The 20,372-nt window shown below is 50.8% G+C and overlaps 1 protein-coding gene across 1 annotated transcript; it reads right to left on the bottom strand.

The window, feature by feature from the left end:
• Positions 1–156: 156 nt before the first annotated feature.
• On the bottom strand, positions 157–19,502 carry CSF1R (colony stimulating factor 1 receptor). The gene is made up of 21 exons (XM_050311941.1): positions 19,031–19,502; positions 14,107–14,352; positions 13,022–13,306; positions 12,155–12,291; positions 11,323–11,482; positions 10,278–10,467; positions 9,458–9,573; positions 9,085–9,205; positions 8,233–8,423; positions 7,805–7,917; positions 6,251–6,377; positions 5,675–5,779; positions 5,239–5,349; positions 4,890–5,052; positions 4,233–4,333; positions 3,970–4,088; positions 3,111–3,233; positions 2,878–2,989; positions 2,465–2,564; positions 2,237–2,342; positions 157–1,751 (listed from the first exon to the last, which is right to left on the bottom strand). The coding sequence occupies exons 1-21, from the start codon at positions 19,077–19,079 to the stop codon at positions 1,620–1,622; spliced, it is 2,907 nt and encodes a 968-aa protein (XP_050167898.1). The 5' UTR covers positions 19,080–19,502; the 3' UTR covers positions 157–1,619.
• Positions 19,503–20,372: the final 870 nt, after the last annotated feature.

Genomic DNA, 20,372 nt, shown 5'->3' with positions numbered 1-20,372 from the left:
TAGAGGGCTGAAGTGGGAAGGGGCACAAACACTGTCAGAGCCTCCACTGCATTTACCCTGCCCTCAGTGTTGCACTTTCCCAGAGTGACCATTGTCAGATGTCTCATCATCACAGTTGAAATTACATCCATGCACAGGAACTGCTTCAGAGCAAAGTGCTTTAAAACCTTGCTTTTAATAAGTTTTTTCATTACACAAGAATGAGTGATTTTGAGAACTGGTAATGAGGAGCTGGAGCAGAGTTGCAGGGTGAGTGGATGGGTCAGTGCATCACCCATGCTCTGAGCCATTCCCCTGTGAGAACAGTCCTTAGAGCCCTGGAAGGGACTCATTTTGTTAAACATCTTACTTTATTTTATTTTTTTTTTTTTAATGCTGACAGATAGGAGTTACATTAACTTTTCATTTAGTAAGGAGGAATGAATCACTTGGTGTTAGCATAAAACCAGGTTTAATGTAATCAGAAATGGTCCACAGTATAATTGCTCGCAGTGTGACAAAGGCCACCTGCAATGCAGGTGTTGTAATTTGCCCAAGCCCTGTCAGGGCTTGTACCTGGAATACGGATCCTTTACCCACCCAGCAGGTGAAGCTGAGAAGGTTCTCTAGCTGCTTCTGGTACACCAGACTGGGTGGCTGGGGCCGTAGTAACCCTGAGCAAGAGCTAGCTGAGAAATAAGTTTGAAGGGCATTAGGCCCTAGCTTATGGAAAAAAAATCACCTCAGCTGTTCTATTAAAAATACATTGAGGAAATTACATCCACGAGCATGTCTGTAATCGTAACAAAGGCAGTGATTGCTACATGTTCAGTAAGTCAGAAGTTCTGTAGGATATGTGTTATGTCAATAATTTTCAGACCTGTTTCAGCTGCCATTCTTTCCTGGATTGGGGTTGTGTTCAGTGCTCGCATGAAAGAGCACTGGTTTCTTGCTGTATTTTACCTGAGAAAGAGCTGCCCCTCTGTCCTGTTACTGGGGCACAAGTTCACATAACCCTGGGGTTGGCTCCATGGTTCACCTCACCCAAACACTCCCTGCAGAAGCATCAGCTGCGGGGAGGTCGATTTCATGAGGAAGTGTAGGGGTTAATGCATATTTAATGCTACGTAAAAGCTTCACCTATATCTAAACACTCACTCTGCACCATCCAGGGTCAGACTGACAAAGGGAGGAGAGCAGGACTACCAAGAAAGAGGGTGTGTGGAGCAGTTCCAGTGTCAGGACTTACTTCAAGATGTGCTTATAAAACACAAGGGGTCAGTGATTTACTGGGCTGTGACTGGTATTTAAAAAAAAACCCACAAAACCCAAACTCTCACAGCCTCCTCTGGGGAGTGGGGAGGCAGGTGCTGGGGACCTCTGTGTACCTTGTAGAGATGGAGCCTGTTAACCATCCTCCCAGCTCTATGCTGGGTGTAAGATAAGACCTTGGGGACCCCGTGGTGAGTCGTGGTTTTGAGTCACTTCTTCACTCTCCTTTTGGTGAGGGAGTCGGTAACACTCACACTTCAGAAAGCACAGAGAGGGCCAAAGCAGAAGGCATCTGGATCCTAGGGCAGAGCAGAACCGTGAGCTCTGCAGAGCCTGGACAAGGATTAACCCCAGGGTCATGGTCCCAGCTAACAGAACTGGTAGTTGTTGCTCTTGAGGAGGGGCTGCCCGGTCTCCTCTTGCTCGCAGGACTCCTCACAGCAGCCAGAGGTGTCACAGCCACTGTCTTCCTCAGCAGTGGAGGGGAGGTTGGTGTAGTCCTTGAAAGAAAAGGAAAAAACACATCACCCCAAATTGTTCCAGTCCCTTTGGTGGTGTACAACACCTGTTTCCATGTGGGTGACCAGCTGGGGATGCTCACTCCACACCACCACCCTCTGCTGTGCCCACAGGGCGTGACCAGCTGGCAGGGCAGGCATGTGCCTGTTTTTTTGTGACAGCCAGTCCCGAGAGAGTGCACAGCAAACCCAGGGGAATGGGGCAGGCTGCTGTGCTGGCAGTTTATCACTGCCCAGGTGAGGTTTCTGCCAAGCAGCCACATTTCTTTGTCCATCTCTCTTTGGTCACGGTGGGGAGTGACTTTACCCTTCAGCAAGGGGAAATCCGGATGCCTCTTTGCACTTCCCACCAGCACTACACTGCTCCCATCAGCTAACAGCAAGGGACATCACAAAAGTTGTCCAGGAGCTGTGTTCATGTAGAGGGAAGACAGATCTCCGCCCTTCTCTTCTCCAAAGGCCCTCACCTGCTCCTTATGCACCTCCAGTTCCTTCTGGATGAAGCAGCCGATCTGGTCGAAGGTCGGTCTCCGTGTGGGCTCCAGGCTCCAGCAGGCCTGCATGATGCTGTACCTGCAGGGCCAGACAGGGATAGAGCAGGTTCGTGGTGCTGCTGCACATCCGAGCCCCGGGCTCTTCCCTGCAGCCCTCTGTGTGACAGGGACACAACACTGAGCAGGCCTTTGTCCACTCACATCTCCAAGGGAGCGAAGTCGGGCCTGGCCATCTGGTATCCCTGCTTCACCATGCTGTAGAACTTGCTGTTCACCACCATGCCAGGATATGGGCTTTTCCCTGTGGCAGTAACACAAGCAGAGGTGGCTCTCAGACCAGAGGCTTTAACACTCCAGCCACGAGGGGTGGGAAGAGGAAGCCTGGAGCATCAGTTGAGCAGGTGCTACTCAGGGAGTTCTAAGTTAGAGCAGATAATCCAGAATGCATTGTTTTCAATGGTCCCTCTGGAAGCTTAACACGGTGTTTTATAGCCCTGATAAAGCTAGATTTTTGTCAACCTTCCTCCTTTCTTGGAAATTTTTTTTGCAAAGACGTTAGGGCAGTAGTGAGCCGTGGAAAACGAAACTGGTTTGCAAGCTCGCTTCTTTCTTACCGAGGGAGAAGATCTCCCAGAGCAGGATGCCGTAGGACCACACGTCACTCTGCACTGTGTAAATGCAGTCAAAGATGCTCTCTGGGGCCATCCATTTCACGGGCAGGCGGGCCTGGAAGAGCAGAGAGTCCCGCAGGCTAGGACAAGCTGGCAGCTTCTGCTGTACCCTGTCTTTCCTGTTCCAGCCCCACCCTGCCATTGTGCTTTCTCTTGTGCCCATTTTAATCACTTACATTGCCTTTTACAACGTAATTTGAGTCATTCATGATGTCCCGGGCCAGGCCGAAGTCGCAGATCTTGGCTACCCGTCCATCTGATATGAGCACGTTCCTGGCTGCTAAGTCACGGTGGATGCACTGGGGAGAACAAGAGCACAGCTGAGACCCAGGCAGCAGCCACCAGCAGTCCCAAATAACCCCTACAGCCTGGGCCTGTCACCAAAACTTGTAGGAGCAAGGAGAACACTTGACAGTGCTGCTTGAAAAGCCCCCGTCAGAGGCACCGTGTCATGTACAGAATGTGGGCTCACTTTCAAGCATTTCCTTTGCAATGTTAAGACACTGACATTTCATGCCATGTCCTTTAATCACTCATGGGTCTGTTTAGGAGGCTCAGAACCAGGGGCTGTTGGCACTGTGTCCTCATCTCTGAAACGGTGACTCTGCCTCTCTGAGCCAGCTCTGGCAGGCAGCTCAACGGCCACTTTCAGTTCCTTGTCCCTGGGGCAGCAGGGACGCTGCCAAAGCAAGAAAGCTTCACAACAAAGTTCCTGACCTCGTGTAAAAGCAGGGGAGAAAATGTTGAGATTGGCATGATGCACAGCCCTGGGTTCCCCCCTGTAACACTGACTGCCCTTCCGTGATGGCCCAGAGAGACAAAGACTCTGGAGGGAACACCAGTCACCATGGTCCAGGCTGTTTGAACCCAACAGACAGAGCAGAGAGGCCCATTTCCAGCAGCAGCTTGCTTGAGCTTGGCCACCCCATCCAAAGACATCCCAAGCCTTCTGCAGACAGGGTGGCTGGATCCTGCCTGGCTGGACTGGTGTTTCCCGGCTGGGGCATTGAGGGCAGTTGTCCTCTTGGCACTCACGTTCTTTGATGCAAGGAATGCCATGCCCTGGGCCACCTGGCTGGAGAACTGCAGCAGGTCAGAGAGATTGAGGGGACGGAGATCCTCCCTGGCTTCATCTTCCTCCTCCGAGCTTCTCCCTGAAATTCAAAGCAGAGATTTAGATTTGCTGCAAACCTGGCGAGTAACAGAAGCTGCGGCGTGTTGTGGTTCCCAGAGCTAAACCAGACAGGGTGGCCAAAAGAAAGAAATCATGAAATCTCAGAAACGAGCCTTTGACTCACCCCTGACTTGCGCAGAATCTGATGCTACTGAAGATGATGATGACGACACAGGCCTCATTTCAACATATGTTTCCAAACCCTGGCTGGAAAAGCCACTGTCGCTGAATGGGAAGCAACAGAGATGGGGGCAAGCTGTTAGCACTCTCCAGCAGTACCTTCTGCCTGCTCCACATCCACCGAGAGGAAAAAACACATCCCTGATTGCAGGAGGTGACTTAGCCAGAGGCTTAAGGGCAAAGGGAAAGGCAATGATGGAGCTCATTCAGAAAGGGGAGAAAAACCCAGCCCTGGTGCCCTGTGTTATGGGGCTCCAAGTACTGCTCCCCTTTTGTTAAGCTCCTGGCTGATGGGCAGCATCGTCCTAAAAAATGCCCAACAGTGCAGGAAGGCCAGAAGTTTTGATTCTAGATTGTGAGAGGACAGGCTGGACAAAAACCTGGATTTATTGTGGGATGTTCAATGACTACTGTCAAAATCTTTGAAAAACTCGGAACTATAACCAGGTCTCAACACATGCAACCCATGTGACTTTGACATCCTGGTATCCTGCCAGTCCCCAGACCTTTGACCTCAATCTCTCCCCAGCACAGTGCTCTGCACATTTCTACCCCAGGCCTGTGTTGCTCAGCCCTGTGGCCCCCCGAGCTCTGCTCTTACCTGCGGATGTATTTTTTCTCTAGGTCAATGTTTTTGTAATCAGCAGCGCTGTCTAAAGAGGTGTCCAGGGCAGAATCCTGGATAATTATGGATTCAGCCTTCCTCCTCAGGAAATTCAGCAGATCTCCATAGCGACAGTACTCGGTGATGACAAGGATGGGGCCTGGGAGAGCAGCAGAAAGGGTTCATTAAGAAATGGTGTTACTGTGACCTGCCCTGAGGATTGCTGTCCCCGGGTCAGAGAGCTCATCAGCTCGCTCTGTGGTGTGACAGGTGAGGACAGGTCAGAGCCCCAGAGGAGCAGGCCATGGGAGGGGTCCGTGGGGGTAGCAGGGCTGTCGGATCCTACCTCCATAGGTACATGCTCCCAGCAGGTTAACAATGTTCTTGTGGTGTCCCAAGTGACTCATGATCTTCAGCTCAGACATGAGAGCCTCCTGCTCATCCGTGTCTGCTGATGCTGCAAGAGGAGAGAAGGACTTTGTGAAGGAGTGAGGGAGGGACAAGCAAGATATGAAGGGGGAGGACAGAAAAAGGTACAGACAGATATTTGGAACAAAAGGAGGAGACACACTCAGAGAGGAAACTGTGTCTCCTGTTCCTCTGGCATCCCATGCCCACAAAAATGACAGTAATGTGATTCCAGCACCTGGTACTTGTCACAGAAACATCTCTAAAAAGTAGATGTTGCAGCCTGGGGGGCACCCACACATGGTGAACACAGACTACACCCTGCCCAAAGGGGTTTGGGGGATTTCAGCCTTCACAAATTGCTCTGTGCTTACACTTTAGCATCTTCACAGCCACTTTGAGGACCGAATCTTCTTTGCCCAGCCCAATAGCAGTGGCTTCTACCACTTTTCCAAAGGCACCTGCTCCAAGAGTTTTTCCTGTAGAGAGAGAAAAAACGGTACTTTTAAGATGCTTTATAGAAAAAGATCTAGCAGTTGTCCTGCACCTAGCCTTGAGGAGGATGTCTGGTGGGTGGGGATTCCTGCTGGGCTCAGAGAAGATGACACGTACCTTAGTCATCTAGGAGCTGGCTAACATCCATGAGGAACTCTGCTGTGAGCAAAAATGGGGAGGAAAAGGCCGTTTCCAAACATGCCTCACCAGCTCTGTGTCTTGGGAATAACCCTCACAACCTTTCTTGGAGCAATGGAAGATGGAGGGAGGTTTTGCACCCTACCCTTTGCCACCCCAAAGTGGGGAAGAGGGCAGCCAGGCCTGGTTAAGGATGCTGCTCTAATGCCTGGATGCAGCTTTGGGTATTGCCCAAAGCTTTGGCTCTGACCCTTGGGGCATTTCAGCTCTATGATGACCTTCATGCTCCCAGGCAAGCAGCACAGAAGGTTTCTTACCAAACTGGAGGTTATTCCTGGGAAACTCCCATTTTTCATTGTATGGCAGCTGAGTGGGATCAATGAAGATGTAGTTATTCCCTTCACAGGCCTCGATGATCTTCCACCGCACCTGGTACTTGGGTTTCTGTAAGGAAGAGGCTCCAGTTACTCAGTGTCCCTCGAGTTCTGAGTGTTCCCCATCCCCAGCACCCCCTCTACCTCTCACTCTGCAGGCACCGAGGGGAGACACAGATTTCAGCCCAGCAAATACCCCTTACTTTGAACCTGGACTGAATGAGAGAGGCTTTGTCTGGACAGGCTGGTCCCTTTGCTGTTATAAAGTCCCCCCAAGTCATCACTCATGACAGGGAGATTCTCTTGCCTCTTTCAGTGAAAGCATTGCATTTGGAATGGCAGAGCTATGAGAGCCAGCAGACATGTCCCACCAGAGCAGTGGCTGACAGTGCCCAGCTGGTGCTGGGGGGAGATGTCCCCACTGTGTCTCCTTCCTTGGTACCCTGGTTGCTGAGCACAGCAGAATGGTGGAGCTGGCCAAGCCCCACTTCCCTTACAGGGGAAAAAAAAAAAGAAATGGAGAAAGAGAAGTAAAAATTTCTTCTCTTTTCTAAGAATCTCATGGCAGAAGTAAGGAGGCAAGGCAGTGCTGGAGCAGAGAAGCTTCCTGAGCCCATGGCTGAGATAGGTAACCCTGTTATTTATAACCATGTCCTGCTTCTCTTGGGCTTGCAAGCCCTTCCTAAAAACTATTTTTTTCAGATATGTGCTTATACACTGATTGACTGTTCTCTCTGTCTCTGGACCACTGGCCAAAGGCAGCTCTCCCTGCAAAGCTGTAGGTGCTTGTCTGAGAGAGGGATTTGATGGATCTTCTGACAGCCAGCACCAGAACTTTGCTGCAAAATTTGCAGCCTTGTTAGGCTGTCAAAGGAAGGGTGCCAAAAGGGAGAGCTGAAAACCAGGTGACTTTCACCCACTGATGAAGCAGAGGTGGCTACTGATTGGTTCAGTTTAAGGAAACAACAGAGAAGGAATCCAAATTCTGAAAATGAGTCTTGCAGAGAAAATGGGGCAAGTTCTTATATAAAAATAGTGACCAAGACTTCCTGGAGACAAACTCCTTCTAACATCATCCTGTTTCCCCATAAAGACAGCTTTTATAAAACAGTGAGGAGAATAAAAAGTAAATGCAAACTGCAAACCGCTTTTTTTCTTCCTTAATTCAGTCCATGGTTTTATGGTGACCAAAGCAAAACCAGCTGCAACTGACAGCACAGAGTCAGCACCTTTGTCTGGCACCAAACAATAACCACACTGACCTCTGGGGGCTACAAGACTGAGGGACTGGGGCAGGAGAGGTGTTAACACCCTGGGTTTGGTGCCTGAGCTTTGCCCTGCAGCAGGAAACTCCTGGGGGAAGCTGGGAGGCAGTGGAGGTGTGGGAGAGAGCTTGCCTGGTACCTCCAAGCTGAATGATCCCTGCCTGTGGCTGCCAGTGGAGGCTGTGTGGCCTCTGAGGCTGGACAGCCCTTGCAATGTAACAGGGAATCTGACCTGGTTGTACTTGTAGAGGAGGAAGAGGAGTAGGAGGAGCAGCAGCACCAACGCCCCTATGCAGGTGGAGAGAATGGGGCTGAAGAGCTTGTTTGGGGGGGCCATGACACTTCCTGGAAGAGAAAGAAAAGGAGAATGGGTAAAACAGTCCCTTTTCAATCCCATCTCTGGGAGCATTTTGCCCAGCTATTCACTTCAGCTTCCCCTGTGTGCAACACAGAGACACGCTTTTGGGAGCTGCTGGTAGCTGATGCCAAACTCAAGGCCGTAATTGTTCCCCCAATGCACCCCAATTTCCACCCAAACAGCACTAGGTACAGGGCCTGTGGAATCTATTCCACTGCCCTTGCAAGACAGGGGAAAATACAAACAGGACAATGGGCCCTCAAAGCCGCCAGGTTCTGACAAGCTACCAGTTTGTATCTTACTGGTGATGGTGAGCGAGTGAAACATGTCAGAAGCGTTGCCTTCTCCGTTAATGGCCACACAGCAGAAGGTGAAATTGGCACCCAGCTCCTGGAAGGGGATGCTGCTCTCCACCTCCACCTCTTGGAAGGGCAGCATGCTCACCACCTGGGGCCTGGAGTCATTCCGTAGCAACCTATAGTCCTCATTGTATCTGCAGAGACAGCGAGCAGGAGAGCATGAGTGCTGCCCTGCAGCACAGCAGCTCTCAGGTGAATCACTGCCTGTGTCAGACTAGAGAGGAGACGTGGGCAATTAGGGTTGCAGGTCTAAGTTAAACATAACTGTGCTCTCTGCCCAGTTAAATCCTCTCCCTGAACACCACAGCCCTGTATAGGCAGAGCCTGAGCTGAGTTCTGCCAGCAGTGCCTTCAGTGGGGCTGGTGCTGAGACACAACAGCTGTGTCCAGGCAGCTGCAGATGCTGTAGCTCAGTGAACCTGTGCTCTGCAGAGCCTCAGACCTTTGGAGGTCCCAGAAATATGACTGCACCACCCAGGATGTAGCTCTACAGCAACGTACACCAGGACACTTCTCTAAGGAATCCACATGTTCCTCAGAAAAGCATGGAAAGAACATGAATCACAGCTGGTCAACCTCTTCAAGCTCAAGACTTCAGGAGCGAAATGTGCCCCCCCTATTCAGGCAGTCCCCAAGAACCTCTTTTTTCAGCAGAGCAACATCCCTGTTGCTGTTACTGAACAGGCTCTGCCCTGTTGCCTGCAAGGGAGCCCATGTGGTGGCGCTCAGCAAATGCCAGCACGGCAAGGGCAAGTGCCCACCTTGGAGGTGCTCATCCTGCTGGGCATTTCTTACCTGTCAGAGTGCAGGGGGCACTGGTACCACTCAATGCGTGGGGCAGGGTAGCCAAGGGCCAAGCACTGGAGGATGCTGGAGTCGTTGGCTGGCACCTTGATTTTGCAGACCGATGGAGAAGCTGTTGGGGAAGTCACATAAGCAGTGAATGCTGTGATCAGAGGAAGAGCACATCCACCATGCTCTGGGTTCACTTTCCATGTGTGCAGCAATAAAACAGCAGCAGCCCCTGTGCTGCTCATTGGCAGGTTCTGAATGGGGCTGTGTGCCCTGTGGGTCCTGAGCTGGAAGCACCCTGGTACTCCACTGAATTTGCTTCCAGCTGGGAAGCAGCCCCAGGGCAAGCAGACCGAAAGAATGGGCAAGCACTTACATTTCAGAGAGATACTGAAGGTAACTGATGCACTGGTCTCATTGTTGAGGGCATGAAAGGTGTAGAGCCCTCCCTCTCCCTCCTGCAGGCGGTTCAGGAAGAGAGTGTTGTTGTACCTGCTCAAAGAGAGAGTAAAAACAGTGAAGACCACACAGGCTGTGCTCAGTGAGATGCTGCTGCACCCTAAAGCTATCACCCTTGATAAATGCCACACTTCCTCTTGTGGATTATTTTTGGTTTCTAAGAAAATGAAAGGGGAATTGCCAAAACGCCCCAACAAATGGAATGATTTTCCAAATGGAATGATTTTCTCTCGGTCTCCTTTTGGTCTCAGTTGGCTGCAGGCTTTGGAAGAGCAGGCCTGTGCCCTCCATTAGATCATATCCACATAATGATGTTTCTGCCTTCTCTAGAGATGGGCATATAGTGTCACTCAGTACACGCTCTCCAGACCTCAGAGCATGGGACAGCTCCAAGGAGCAGTGAGGGAATTAAAGTTTTCTGTACTGATCATCCACCTCTGCAATTTCTTCCTGCGAGGAGAGTGCAGGCTTGAACAACCAGATCACAAATGTGATGCTGACTTCCACAAGCTTTTCTAAAGAGGAGGCTGCCAAGTTAGAGAGGGGTGGTGTCCTCCTTGAACTGAGCATACCTCCTCAGTGTGGTTTGCTAATGATACTGAAAAGAGAAGACAGAAATGGAGAACAGTTCCCCTCTTCAAAATCTGATAGTTTTCTGTAGAATGGGGCCTGCCTGTCTGAAGGAAAGCATTGCTGGAAACATGCCATAGCCAGTGCAGAAGACAAAGAGCACATACCAGTTGTTTCCAGAGATCATTTGGCCCTTGAATATGGTGCTCCCAGAGTTCTTCAAGGGGTTTGTGTGTTCCCAGCCCCAGTGGAGAAGTTTTGGGTAAGCTTTAATGTGGACCTGCAGATTCAGACTCTCTCCCAAAGCAACCTCCTGGCTGGTGGCGTCCCCTGGGGTCAGGAACACATAACCTCTCTCTGCAGGGTGGAGGAGAGTATGAACATCAGCAGGCACGTCCAGAGACCTGGAACAAGCTTATGCCAGCTTCATAAACAGATCATCATTGGAAAGGGCAGCCTCAGCTAAGAGACTGCAGGAGGGAATGAGACATTACACAGGTTGTGTTGCCAATGGAGTACTTCTAAATTGCTTCTTTGTCATGGCAGCTTGGTTTACACTGCCTGAGGGGAGCTCGAAAACCTTAGTGAACTCTCATGGGGAAAGAGGTTTTACATGCTGTATCCTAAGAAGGGATGAGGCTAAAACTGTATCTCCTACTTGTTCATAAGAGACAGGCCCTTTCAGCTAAACTCCTGGCTTCTCACTTGGAAACAATTCATTCCAAGCCCTCTTTCTGAGCCATGGAATGCAGCGGCTTTGGATCAGCAAACCCCAGCCTACAAACTGCGAGGATGGATTTTCCATCTTGAGATACAAACAACTGTATAACAGACCTGGGTCCTCTTATGTGGGTCTGTGACTGGAAGAGACAAAGATCAATACTCTGCTCACCTGTCTTGCCCTTCCTGGTCTTCAGCACAACCTTGCCTCGTTCTTTTTTATTATTTTAAGGCTTTATATAAACACACAGAGACTGAAAAGAGCACTTCAGTTTTTCATCCAGAATCCAAAATATGTCCTCCTGCCCCTCAAGATGTGAAAGGAACACCAGTTCCTTTCCTAGCAGTTCCCTGCTTGTCACATGAGCCTTCAGGCACAAGTGAGAACTATGTTTCCAAAAACAAAACTAGGAGCAGGATGGAGGCAGAAGCAACAAATACTCAAGGCTAGGTGTGATTCAGTGTTCCCTGGTCTTGTGGGCAAGTACTCACCTACCACCTGAAGCACTGCTGAGGCATTCCTGAATCCTACTGAATTGTTAGCTATACAGATGTATTTCCCACTGTCTTCCATGGTCACAGCTGGAACAGTCAGGGTGTCATTGACGAAGTAGTTACCATTTCCAAAGTCAAGATTTTTTTTTCTCAGGACCTGTCAGGCAGAGAGGGAGCATCAGACATTGGAAGGGCAGAGGATGAATTGAACACTTCAGACAAGCGTACACACCCATTCTTGTTCTGGCCCAGAGAGTACATCACTCAGAGCAAACCGTGTGGAGACCCAGAGGCAGATTAAACCCAGGTATGCAGGGCAGATATTCCACAGCAGTTAGGCTATAGCTATTGTCAGCCTTCTGACTGCAACTTGGCCTCACACTCTGTGATCCAAACAGTCCTTGCATGTTATTTCAACTCCTTAATAAAGACATCAGACACAATAAGGACTTCTGGCAAACCTTATCTAACCATCTAGCAGTTAAAAGTCAGCAGAGATTTTGAAATGCATTCCCTTTTTTCACCCGTGTCTTTTCTCTGGAGAATTGTGTGTCCTGAACACGTTTGCTGGTTTATAAGCCCTGGCAGGGCTGGGTGGAGAAATGTTGCCTTAATAGGTACTATGGCTCCTGCCCAATGAACTCAGCTGAAACAACATATTCTCCTCCTCTCTTGCAGCAAGATCCTGACAATGTCATCCCAAAGAAAGGATATTCAGATTTTTACAGCATGGCTTTGCTGCAGGTGAATGGATGTGGGCAGTTCTTACCACCCTATGCCCCCCAGTTTCCAGGAAAGCCCCAAACCCCATCGAAGATGCCCGACTTACACTCTTTGCTGCTGTCTCCCATCTGATGTTAAACCTGTGGGAAGGGGCAGTTACTCTGCAAGTGACCTGGAAGGCTTCGCCCACGATTCGCACGTGGTCTGCAGGGTCCATCACCACTGACACAGGCTTGGTCGGTGCTACAGAAAGGCAAGCAGGGAGAGATTCAACGTCAGCTGGTCCGGGTGACTCCATGTGCTTTGGACAACTCCCCAGGACCTGGCCAACTTGGATGGCACTGGCTGCCCAGAGAAATTGTGGATGTCCCATCCCTGGAAGTGTTCCTGACCAGCGTGGATGGTCCCCTGAGCAACCTGATCTAGTGGGTGGCGTCACTGCCCAATGGCAGTGAGTTTGGAACTAGGTGATTTTTAAGGCCCCTTCCCACCCAAACTATTCTATGATTCTACTTTATGACTCTACCTTCTCCTTTCCATTCTTTTTAATCTCTTTACCCCCAGCCTTCTCCTTCCCTGGTGATCCCTTTTGTGCTTGTGTCTGTGGGGAGCAGGACAGGTGGGGGAGGACACAGCACTCAGTGGGAGTCAGCACTGTGGGTTGGAAGGGAAGGGGAAGCTTCTGCCATGGTTACAGATGGAGCATCAAGGCCTGAGGACTTGCAGAACATTGGAGAGATTGGTGGACATTTTTCTCTGATCTGTGATAGTGCCTGCAAAGTTTCGAAGATTGCTGAGCCCATGTAAACCCACCTGCAGGAAACAATTTACCAGAGACTGATGGAATTTGACCTCCACTTTAGAAACTGCAGGTTCAGAAGGTCTTTCCTGCCACCAGGAAGGAGCTTTTCTTTAACTATCTACTGTTTAGCTATTGGTGGCCCTGAAGACAGCAACAACCCCAACCCTTTACCTTCTTCCATAACCAGTCTTATTCTTGGTGATTTCTTTATTTTTCCATTTATCTCTGCTTGGCATCGGTAATAACCCTTGTGCTTGCTTTGCACATTGTACAGTCTTATTCCTTTCTCAGCACTGAAAGAGTAGTTGGTCCCAGGTGGGAGAGGAGAGGCACCATCCGTTGTCAGAGTCACATTGGATCCATACTCAGGGGCCGTGATGAGACAGGGGAGATCAACATTGCCGCCTTCCGTACCAAGGACCCGGAATTCTGGGGTGTACCACACATTGTCGGGATCTGCAGAGGAGACGAGACAGGCTGGAGAACAGGACCAGAAAACACACTGAAGCTGAGAAACACATTCCTGACAAGGCAGGTCTCCAGCATTGCTTCCCAGTGGGAGTTTGATGCTGGGGCAGCCCTGCTCAACGCCTGCCTGACTCAGCCTCCAAACACTCACACGACAAGCCCAATTCCAGCTAAGCCGTTTGAGGGGGTCACAGCAATCAGCTCACAAATGCACACAGACAGGAGAGGCTGAGAAATATGCTTACCTCTAACTAAACTTTTCACCATGGTGTTAGCTTTATTTATCACACCTCCAGCTTCCCTGCCCAGGACAGAACCTCTGGTACAAGGGAAGGGATGAAGTCAAGTGGTGGAGCCACCACAGCATAACTTCTTCTGGGAGATAAAATAATATTTTCAGTTCAGGTCATGTTGTGAGGATGTGATCCACGTGACTCTATCCCTTATCTGAGGTGCTGGCAATATAGCTCTCTGATTTGGAGATCTCACAGCTCATTACGACACTGAACTGACTTTCATCCCTGGTTTTTCAGGAAGGGAAGCCACAGCAGAGAGAGGGAGAGATCCAGGAAATTCTCAAATATGCACGAGATGCAGCTCTTACCCCAGGGCTTCAGCCATGGGCCCCATTTTGTGTGGACTTGGCTGTGGGTGAGGCACTGCCCCACCAGCAGCCTACTCTGCTCCCCAAAAACACACACAGCCACAGCTGTAGACAGGACCTGTGTAGTGGCTGTGCTCCCTGGAAGAAGGCTGTTCTGGATGCAGAAAGAGAGCAGCACGGTTACCTCTCACAAACAGGTGGACAGCTGCAATGCCCTTGTCACTGCTGTTGACATGAGCACAGCTGTAGGTGCCAGTGTTCTTGTAAGTGGCCTTGGGAATACTGAGTGTGCTGATGGTGTGGTTCCTGAACGCGTTCCTTTGTTTAATCCATTCGACTTCAGACTCCCCTGAGCAGCGCAGGGTGACTGGGTCACCCGTGTTGACAACCAGAGCAGGGAGGGCAGGGCTGATCACTGGGGATGCTGAGCCTGCAAGGGAAAGAGAGAGTGAGGATGCAAAAGCGATCCCTAAAGAGGAGTTCACACCGCTGAGCACAGAGTATCTCAGCATCAGGAAAAGGCTGAGCTTGGCATTCAGACTGGCTTTTTGGCTCACATCACTCCACCCATTCTCTCTCCCACCAGACCAATATGGCCTGATACTCCAAGGAATAAATCTCAGAGAAGAAAACACCAGCCCCTGCCCTTCCCCCTTCCCTGCCATGTGAACATTTAGACCTCTGGGACAGGAATAATAATAATCTGGAGCTGATTAGGACAGATGTTAGCTTGGAAATTGTTTCTGTTGGGTTTTGCCTCTTCTTGCAACAGTTTTCCTTTTGTGGTAGAGCTGGAGCTGCCCTATGAGCCAGGTTAGCCCATAGCACCATTTGGTGGAGCTTAAGTCAAGCTTGGTGGATGGGGCTCTCTGTTGCAGTGGTGTTGTGATGAGCCAGAGCAGACCTGGAAAGCGTCTGCAGAGTGGGAGATCAGTGCATATCCTTTGGGAAGACTGGCTTTTTTTCTCCAGGTGCTGAATTTTACACCTCCTCATGTGTATCGTGGACTCACACACAGCTTTCTCCTCGCAGATACCATCAAAACATCATGAAGTGAGCCAGCATTATTATTCATGTTGGGGAGAGGAAACTGAGGCACAGGAAAGCTAAACAGCTGAGGAAAGCCCATTGCTGCAGTTGTTCACGGAGCACAGCAGTGCTGTGGACACCAGAGTCACAACCAGCTGGATTTCTGATGCCAACTCCACCTTGAAGATGGCTTCTCTGCTGGCTGAGTAAAGGGGAACCAGGGTCCTACTCCAGCCCTTAGTGTCAGAAGGAAATATTTTTCCTTGTTTTGCCATGTCAGCGAGTTCTTTGAGTCACCACCTATATTTAGGGTGGGGGGAAGTGTGAAATGAATCAGTGTCGTGGGGCCAGGGAAGAAGTGGTGCTGCCTCCCCCACTCCAGGCCTTCAGGGAGGACAGGAAACACATTGCAAATGGCTATCTGTGCTCGGGGGGCTCTGCACCCTCCTCCAGCCCCTATCCAGGGCTATTCTCCCACTTCTGCTTTCCTTCCCGGTTGCTAACCCGTCCTCACAGCTTAAAGGGACATACACCCTGGTTCAGATTACACTAAACAAAAAGGTAGCTGTGGAATTTATCAGCTCGTTGCTCTTTGTAGAGGTCACTGCAGGCAGTGATCCTGCTGCCATGGACACTGCCCCTGTAACAGCCAGCAGAAGCACAGCCCCATCTTCCTCCACCCCTGCTCACAGATCATTTGGTGAGGAAGACTGTGATGGCCAAGGTACAAATGTGTGTCCTGTGCTGCCAGCTCAGGGCTGTAACACCCAGAGCCCTCACATCAGAGCCCACAAAACATCATTTAAGCCATCTGGGGCTGATGCCTCCCTCCATACAACAAAAGGTTGAGAATATAAGACTTAAGGCCCTGGAGAGCATTGCTGATGTGTGGCAATGACACACTTGTCACAGGGAAACTCAGACAAGGTCCAGATCAAACTCACTGACCCTCTGGGAAGAAGCAGAGGACAAGAATCTTCAGAGAATGGAATAGTTGACATTTTATCTCCCCTCCTTTTTTTTTTTTTTTTTTTTTTTTTTGGTGTGTGATGTTTTTATCTACCTGTGGAAAGAGGAAAAGCCTCATTTATTCCCCGAGTGGAGGAAAACACATCCCAGAATCATTTGCAAAGCCACATTTTCCACATATCCGTGGCACAACATTCCTCTCCTTTTTGCTAAGCTGTGTTTTCTACTGGGACTCGACCTTTCTGTTGCTTTAATTCTCTGTCAGTGGATCCTTCTCTGTCACCTCTCTGCTTTGGCTATCCCTCCACATCCAGGGCTTCAGCATCATTTCATGGGGAGCCAAGCTCTTTGACTCACAGCTGCTTTCAGACTGGTTCAGGGAAAGACTGTGTTGTAACCGGTCCTTGGTTTGCCCACAGCAGGAAAAACCAAAACAAACAAGAGTCATATCACTCTGCATCCTTGCTGTCACCAACTTACACTTACTACCAAGATGCTGTGGCCAGAAGAGGGTCTGGGTAGGTGCTCTCCAGAATGCTGAGGATGAAGCCTTCAGGCTGTCACTGGAGGCTCCCACCAACAACACAACCACCAACACAGGTGGAGTGAGGACAGACAAATCAGACACAGTAAACGCAGGACAAGGTGAGGTGAAGGTCACCCAAGCACCCACTCCTTCATGTGTGCTGGGGGGATGAGTCAGACCAGCAGGACCTTTTCCAGAATGGGGAAACAGGGCTGCTGGGGAGACTCTCTCCCTGCTGACCAGGGTGCAACTTGCACGAAGCCCGAGGATGTCTCTCTGCCGCTCTCCAGCAGCTTCCGCAGCTCTGCCAGTAACTGCTGGCCAGAGGTTTTACCACACTCGGGTTGTGTAACCCTGACCTCTCCTTACAGCCACAGGCTCTGTCCCTGCCTCTCCCATGTCAGCCAAAACATTGCTTCCCTCTGCTGAGGGTTTGGTGAGGAAGGAGAAGTGAAGGCTGATAAGACAGAAATGCTCAGGCCCTTTACCAAGGAAGCCAGTCATCAGGATCTTGGCTCAGTCCTGAGGAATAACCAGGCTAAGGTCTGGCCCTGAGGGGGAACCATATGATACCTGAGCTCCTTCTGTCCCCTCCTCAAAGATGGTAGGGAAAAGTTTGTTTTTTAAGGACCCCTTCCCCAGAGTGACCTACAATATCTGGGGGGGCCATGGGAGGAGGAAAGTGTGCTCATCACAGCTCTGCTTTGGGTTTTCTATCTCAGAGGTTTAGATCATCCAAAGAAAACAAAAAGAAACCAAAAACCCCGGGAAGGCCTGTCGAGATGGCCAAGAACACAGATGTGAGGTGATCAGGCTCAAAAATCTTTTCTCTGCTTGATCTGAACCTGGGATTTCAGCCCTTACAATCCCTCAGCAAGAGCCCAGATCACGATGGTCACACCACATCAGCCCTGGGTACTCTCAGAAGACGCATTTGCAATCCAAGAGGTAGGAGAAGGAAGTCAGGCTCTGACTCCAGCTTGAGGCTATTACTGTGGAGACCCTTGGAATGATGCAGCTTTGTGCTGCAGATGGGCAGCAGTGCTGGTGCTCACACAAATGTGTGTCTAACAGCCTGACATGACAGACAGTGCCTGATGAAGATGTCCCAGCTGGTGACCTGCATTGCCCACTGTCTCAAGGTACCTTCGGAGAGATCCTGACAGCTAATTGTTATGAACTCTCACAAATCTGTATCAGACCTGTCTAGTTCCTATAACCTCAAAAAAACCACTTGAGAAATTAAAACCCCTGCAGCCTTCACAACTCAGTTCCCAGCACAGCAGACCTGGAAAAAGCCTGCTCAGCATGGTTGAAGACAGGACTTGAAGTGCAACAACATGCAGTGCAACAGTGAGAGGGATGCAAATTTCCTGGGCTGAAAATATGAGTGCTGCAGTGGCTCAAGAGGGATACACTGCCTCCCTGCTACATGCTGAGTGCTTTCCCTCCAGGTTACCTCTTGCAGGGAGGACCTCACACCACACTCTCCTTGTCTCCCCAAGCAAACTCAAAAGGAAAATGAAGGAGAGTGGACCTGAGAGGCTGCCAGCACTTCAAAATGCAAGATTAGTAATACTGGTTTCTATCTGATTGGTTGTAAACCTCAAAACAGGCCCAGTGACTTTTGAGGTTGATGGGTTATTACCTCTTGGCCACCTCCACAGCCTCAAAAAACAACAGGAGTATTCACCTTTTCCTTCTTGGCTGCCCGACTTCTGTTTCCATCACATCCTGGCCCTACACCCCTGCTGTGCATGCCAGCAGCACCAGAAACCAGCAATCCTCAGACACTCCAGCTGGGCAGGAGGTGCTTTGGGAGGTGCCAGTGCAGCTGATTTTCCTGACTCTTTCACCTGCAGACCAAGCACCTCTAGCTCTTGCCCTGTTTAAGCAAAGGGTTATTTTGGAGACAGTTTCCCTCGGGACACACTTTCTGCTGAACTGTTCCTTCATCCTAAACCCTTTCCAGACCCAAAGAGACAGAAGTTTCCCTTTCCCATCTCCCCACTGCCAAGGCTCTTCCTATGCTATGTGCACCTTTCCATCCTCCTTGGCCTTACCCTGGCAGTGAGCACTGCAGGCGCTGAGCAAGCCCTCGGCACAGCTGGGCTCCAGAGGCAACACAGACCAGAAACACACCCTTTTTCCACCACTGCCTTCCCTCTGTAATTGCAGACAGCTCTGGATGGCCTTCAGAAAGCTGCTACAGCCAAGTCTGCACTAAGTACCATGCTCTGTGCCAGAGAGCAGATGTTCTCCCTACCTGTGCTGAGGCTCCTTGAACCTGCCCACAGCAGTGGCTGCTTCGTGCAGCAACCTCCAGAAACAGGGACTGTCCCAGCCCACAACAGCCTTTTGGGAGACACCACTGGGAGCCCAGCTTCACCCTCCACCTCCAGGAGATGGGCACCTGTTACTCCACCTTCAGCACTGCTCCATCCCCACCAAGGCCGTCATGACTCCTCACCTGAGGAGGGTTGGAGCGCTCACACCCAACACCTGGGAAATCCTCACCACATCCCAAAATAACCCCAGAGTGACATAGAGGCACTGGGGGTGCTTTGTGAGTCAGGGTACCTACCATGCCAGAAGCCAGCTGTGCTGAGCAGCAGGAGGAGAGCAGGACACATGTCCCCAGGGACCGTGGTGACCCCAGCCTGGAGGGGGGACGCAGCTGAAGGATCCTCTCGAGCAGCGGGTGCCTCTCCTCGCGGGCACCGTCCCCAGCGCTCCCTTGGCAGGAGCTTCTCCTTTCTGACTTGACCACAAGTTAACAAATTCCCTATTTTGTTTGTTTTTGAAACAGGAGGGGGAAAAAAAAAAAAAAAAGAAAAGCAGGCAATGCTTTGATACGTCACCGGTGTCACACCCCCGTGGCAGAGGTGGGGCCATGCACGCACCCCACTGCAGGGACCCCCCACTGTTTGGGGTCACCCCCAGCCTCAGGAAAGGGCCCAAGCCCAGTTCACTCCCCAGGGCTGACAGGGACCACTGCACTATGCTGAGATTCAGGACAATCCCAATGTGCTCTGGCTACTGCCACCCCATAACACAGGGTGTTGTACCCTCTCCACTTGCATGGAGACACAAAGTGCCTGACTGGGACCTGCCTTGAGGGCAGTGGACTCCATTTTACCTCTGCAGGACACATTTTACCTCAGACCCCGTGGCTCTTGCTGGCTTTGGGACCTGAGGACCCGCACAGAACACGGCAGATTCCCTTGCAACAAGCCCAAGATGCAATTCAGCCTGGAGCAGCTCCCAGGTGGGAAAAGGCCTGTGGAGATGTCAAATTATTTTGTGCTGACCAAGTGTGTGATCCCCAGTGCAGACAGGGGTCCTGTGGCCACACAGGATCACCCTCAATCCTCATGCCAGCTCCACCACCCTTCCCAGCAGGGAGACATGTTACAGTCCAGCCTGCAGACCCCTCCCTGCTGGGCTGGGGGACACATGGGGGGAGCTGGGAACCTCTCAGCACCTCCAACCATGGGGCTCACAGCAACCCTGTCACCACCAGGCAGTCCCAGGGCTCAAACAAGGACCCCTCCTCCCCCATAGCCCATCCCACCCATCCATGCTGCTTCACTAGCGGGGAGGCTGCTTGAAGCTGTTTTACAGCTGACAACCTGGCAGGCACTTTCAATCAGTAATTAGGCAGTTAGTAAGCTAATTAGCAGTGTTAGTAATTAGTAAATTAGACACTTTGTTAACCCTCCACTAGACAGTGGCTCTTCCAAGACAAGGTAGCCTCGAGGCAAACCAGTTCTCCCAGGGACGCTCAACTCTGCAGGATCAGCAGGTCCAGCCAGACACGGGTGCCCCTTGCTCTCTGCTCTGCCTCTGGATAACCTCACGCTGCAGCAGAAGTTCAGGGCTGTTCACAGCAGCTTTGGGGTGGGAAGTGACAGCCACCACCTGAC

This window comes from Myiozetetes cayanensis, unplaced genomic scaffold (assembly GCF_022539395.1).
Source record: "Myiozetetes cayanensis isolate MyiCay16 unplaced genomic scaffold, myiCay2020 scf17, whole genome shotgun sequence".
NCBI classification, from domain to species: domain Eukaryota; kingdom Metazoa; phylum Chordata; class Aves; order Passeriformes; family Tyrannidae; genus Myiozetetes; species Myiozetetes cayanensis.
Note: the sequence above shows the minus strand (reverse complement) of the source record. Positions and strands in the feature narration are given on the sequence as shown.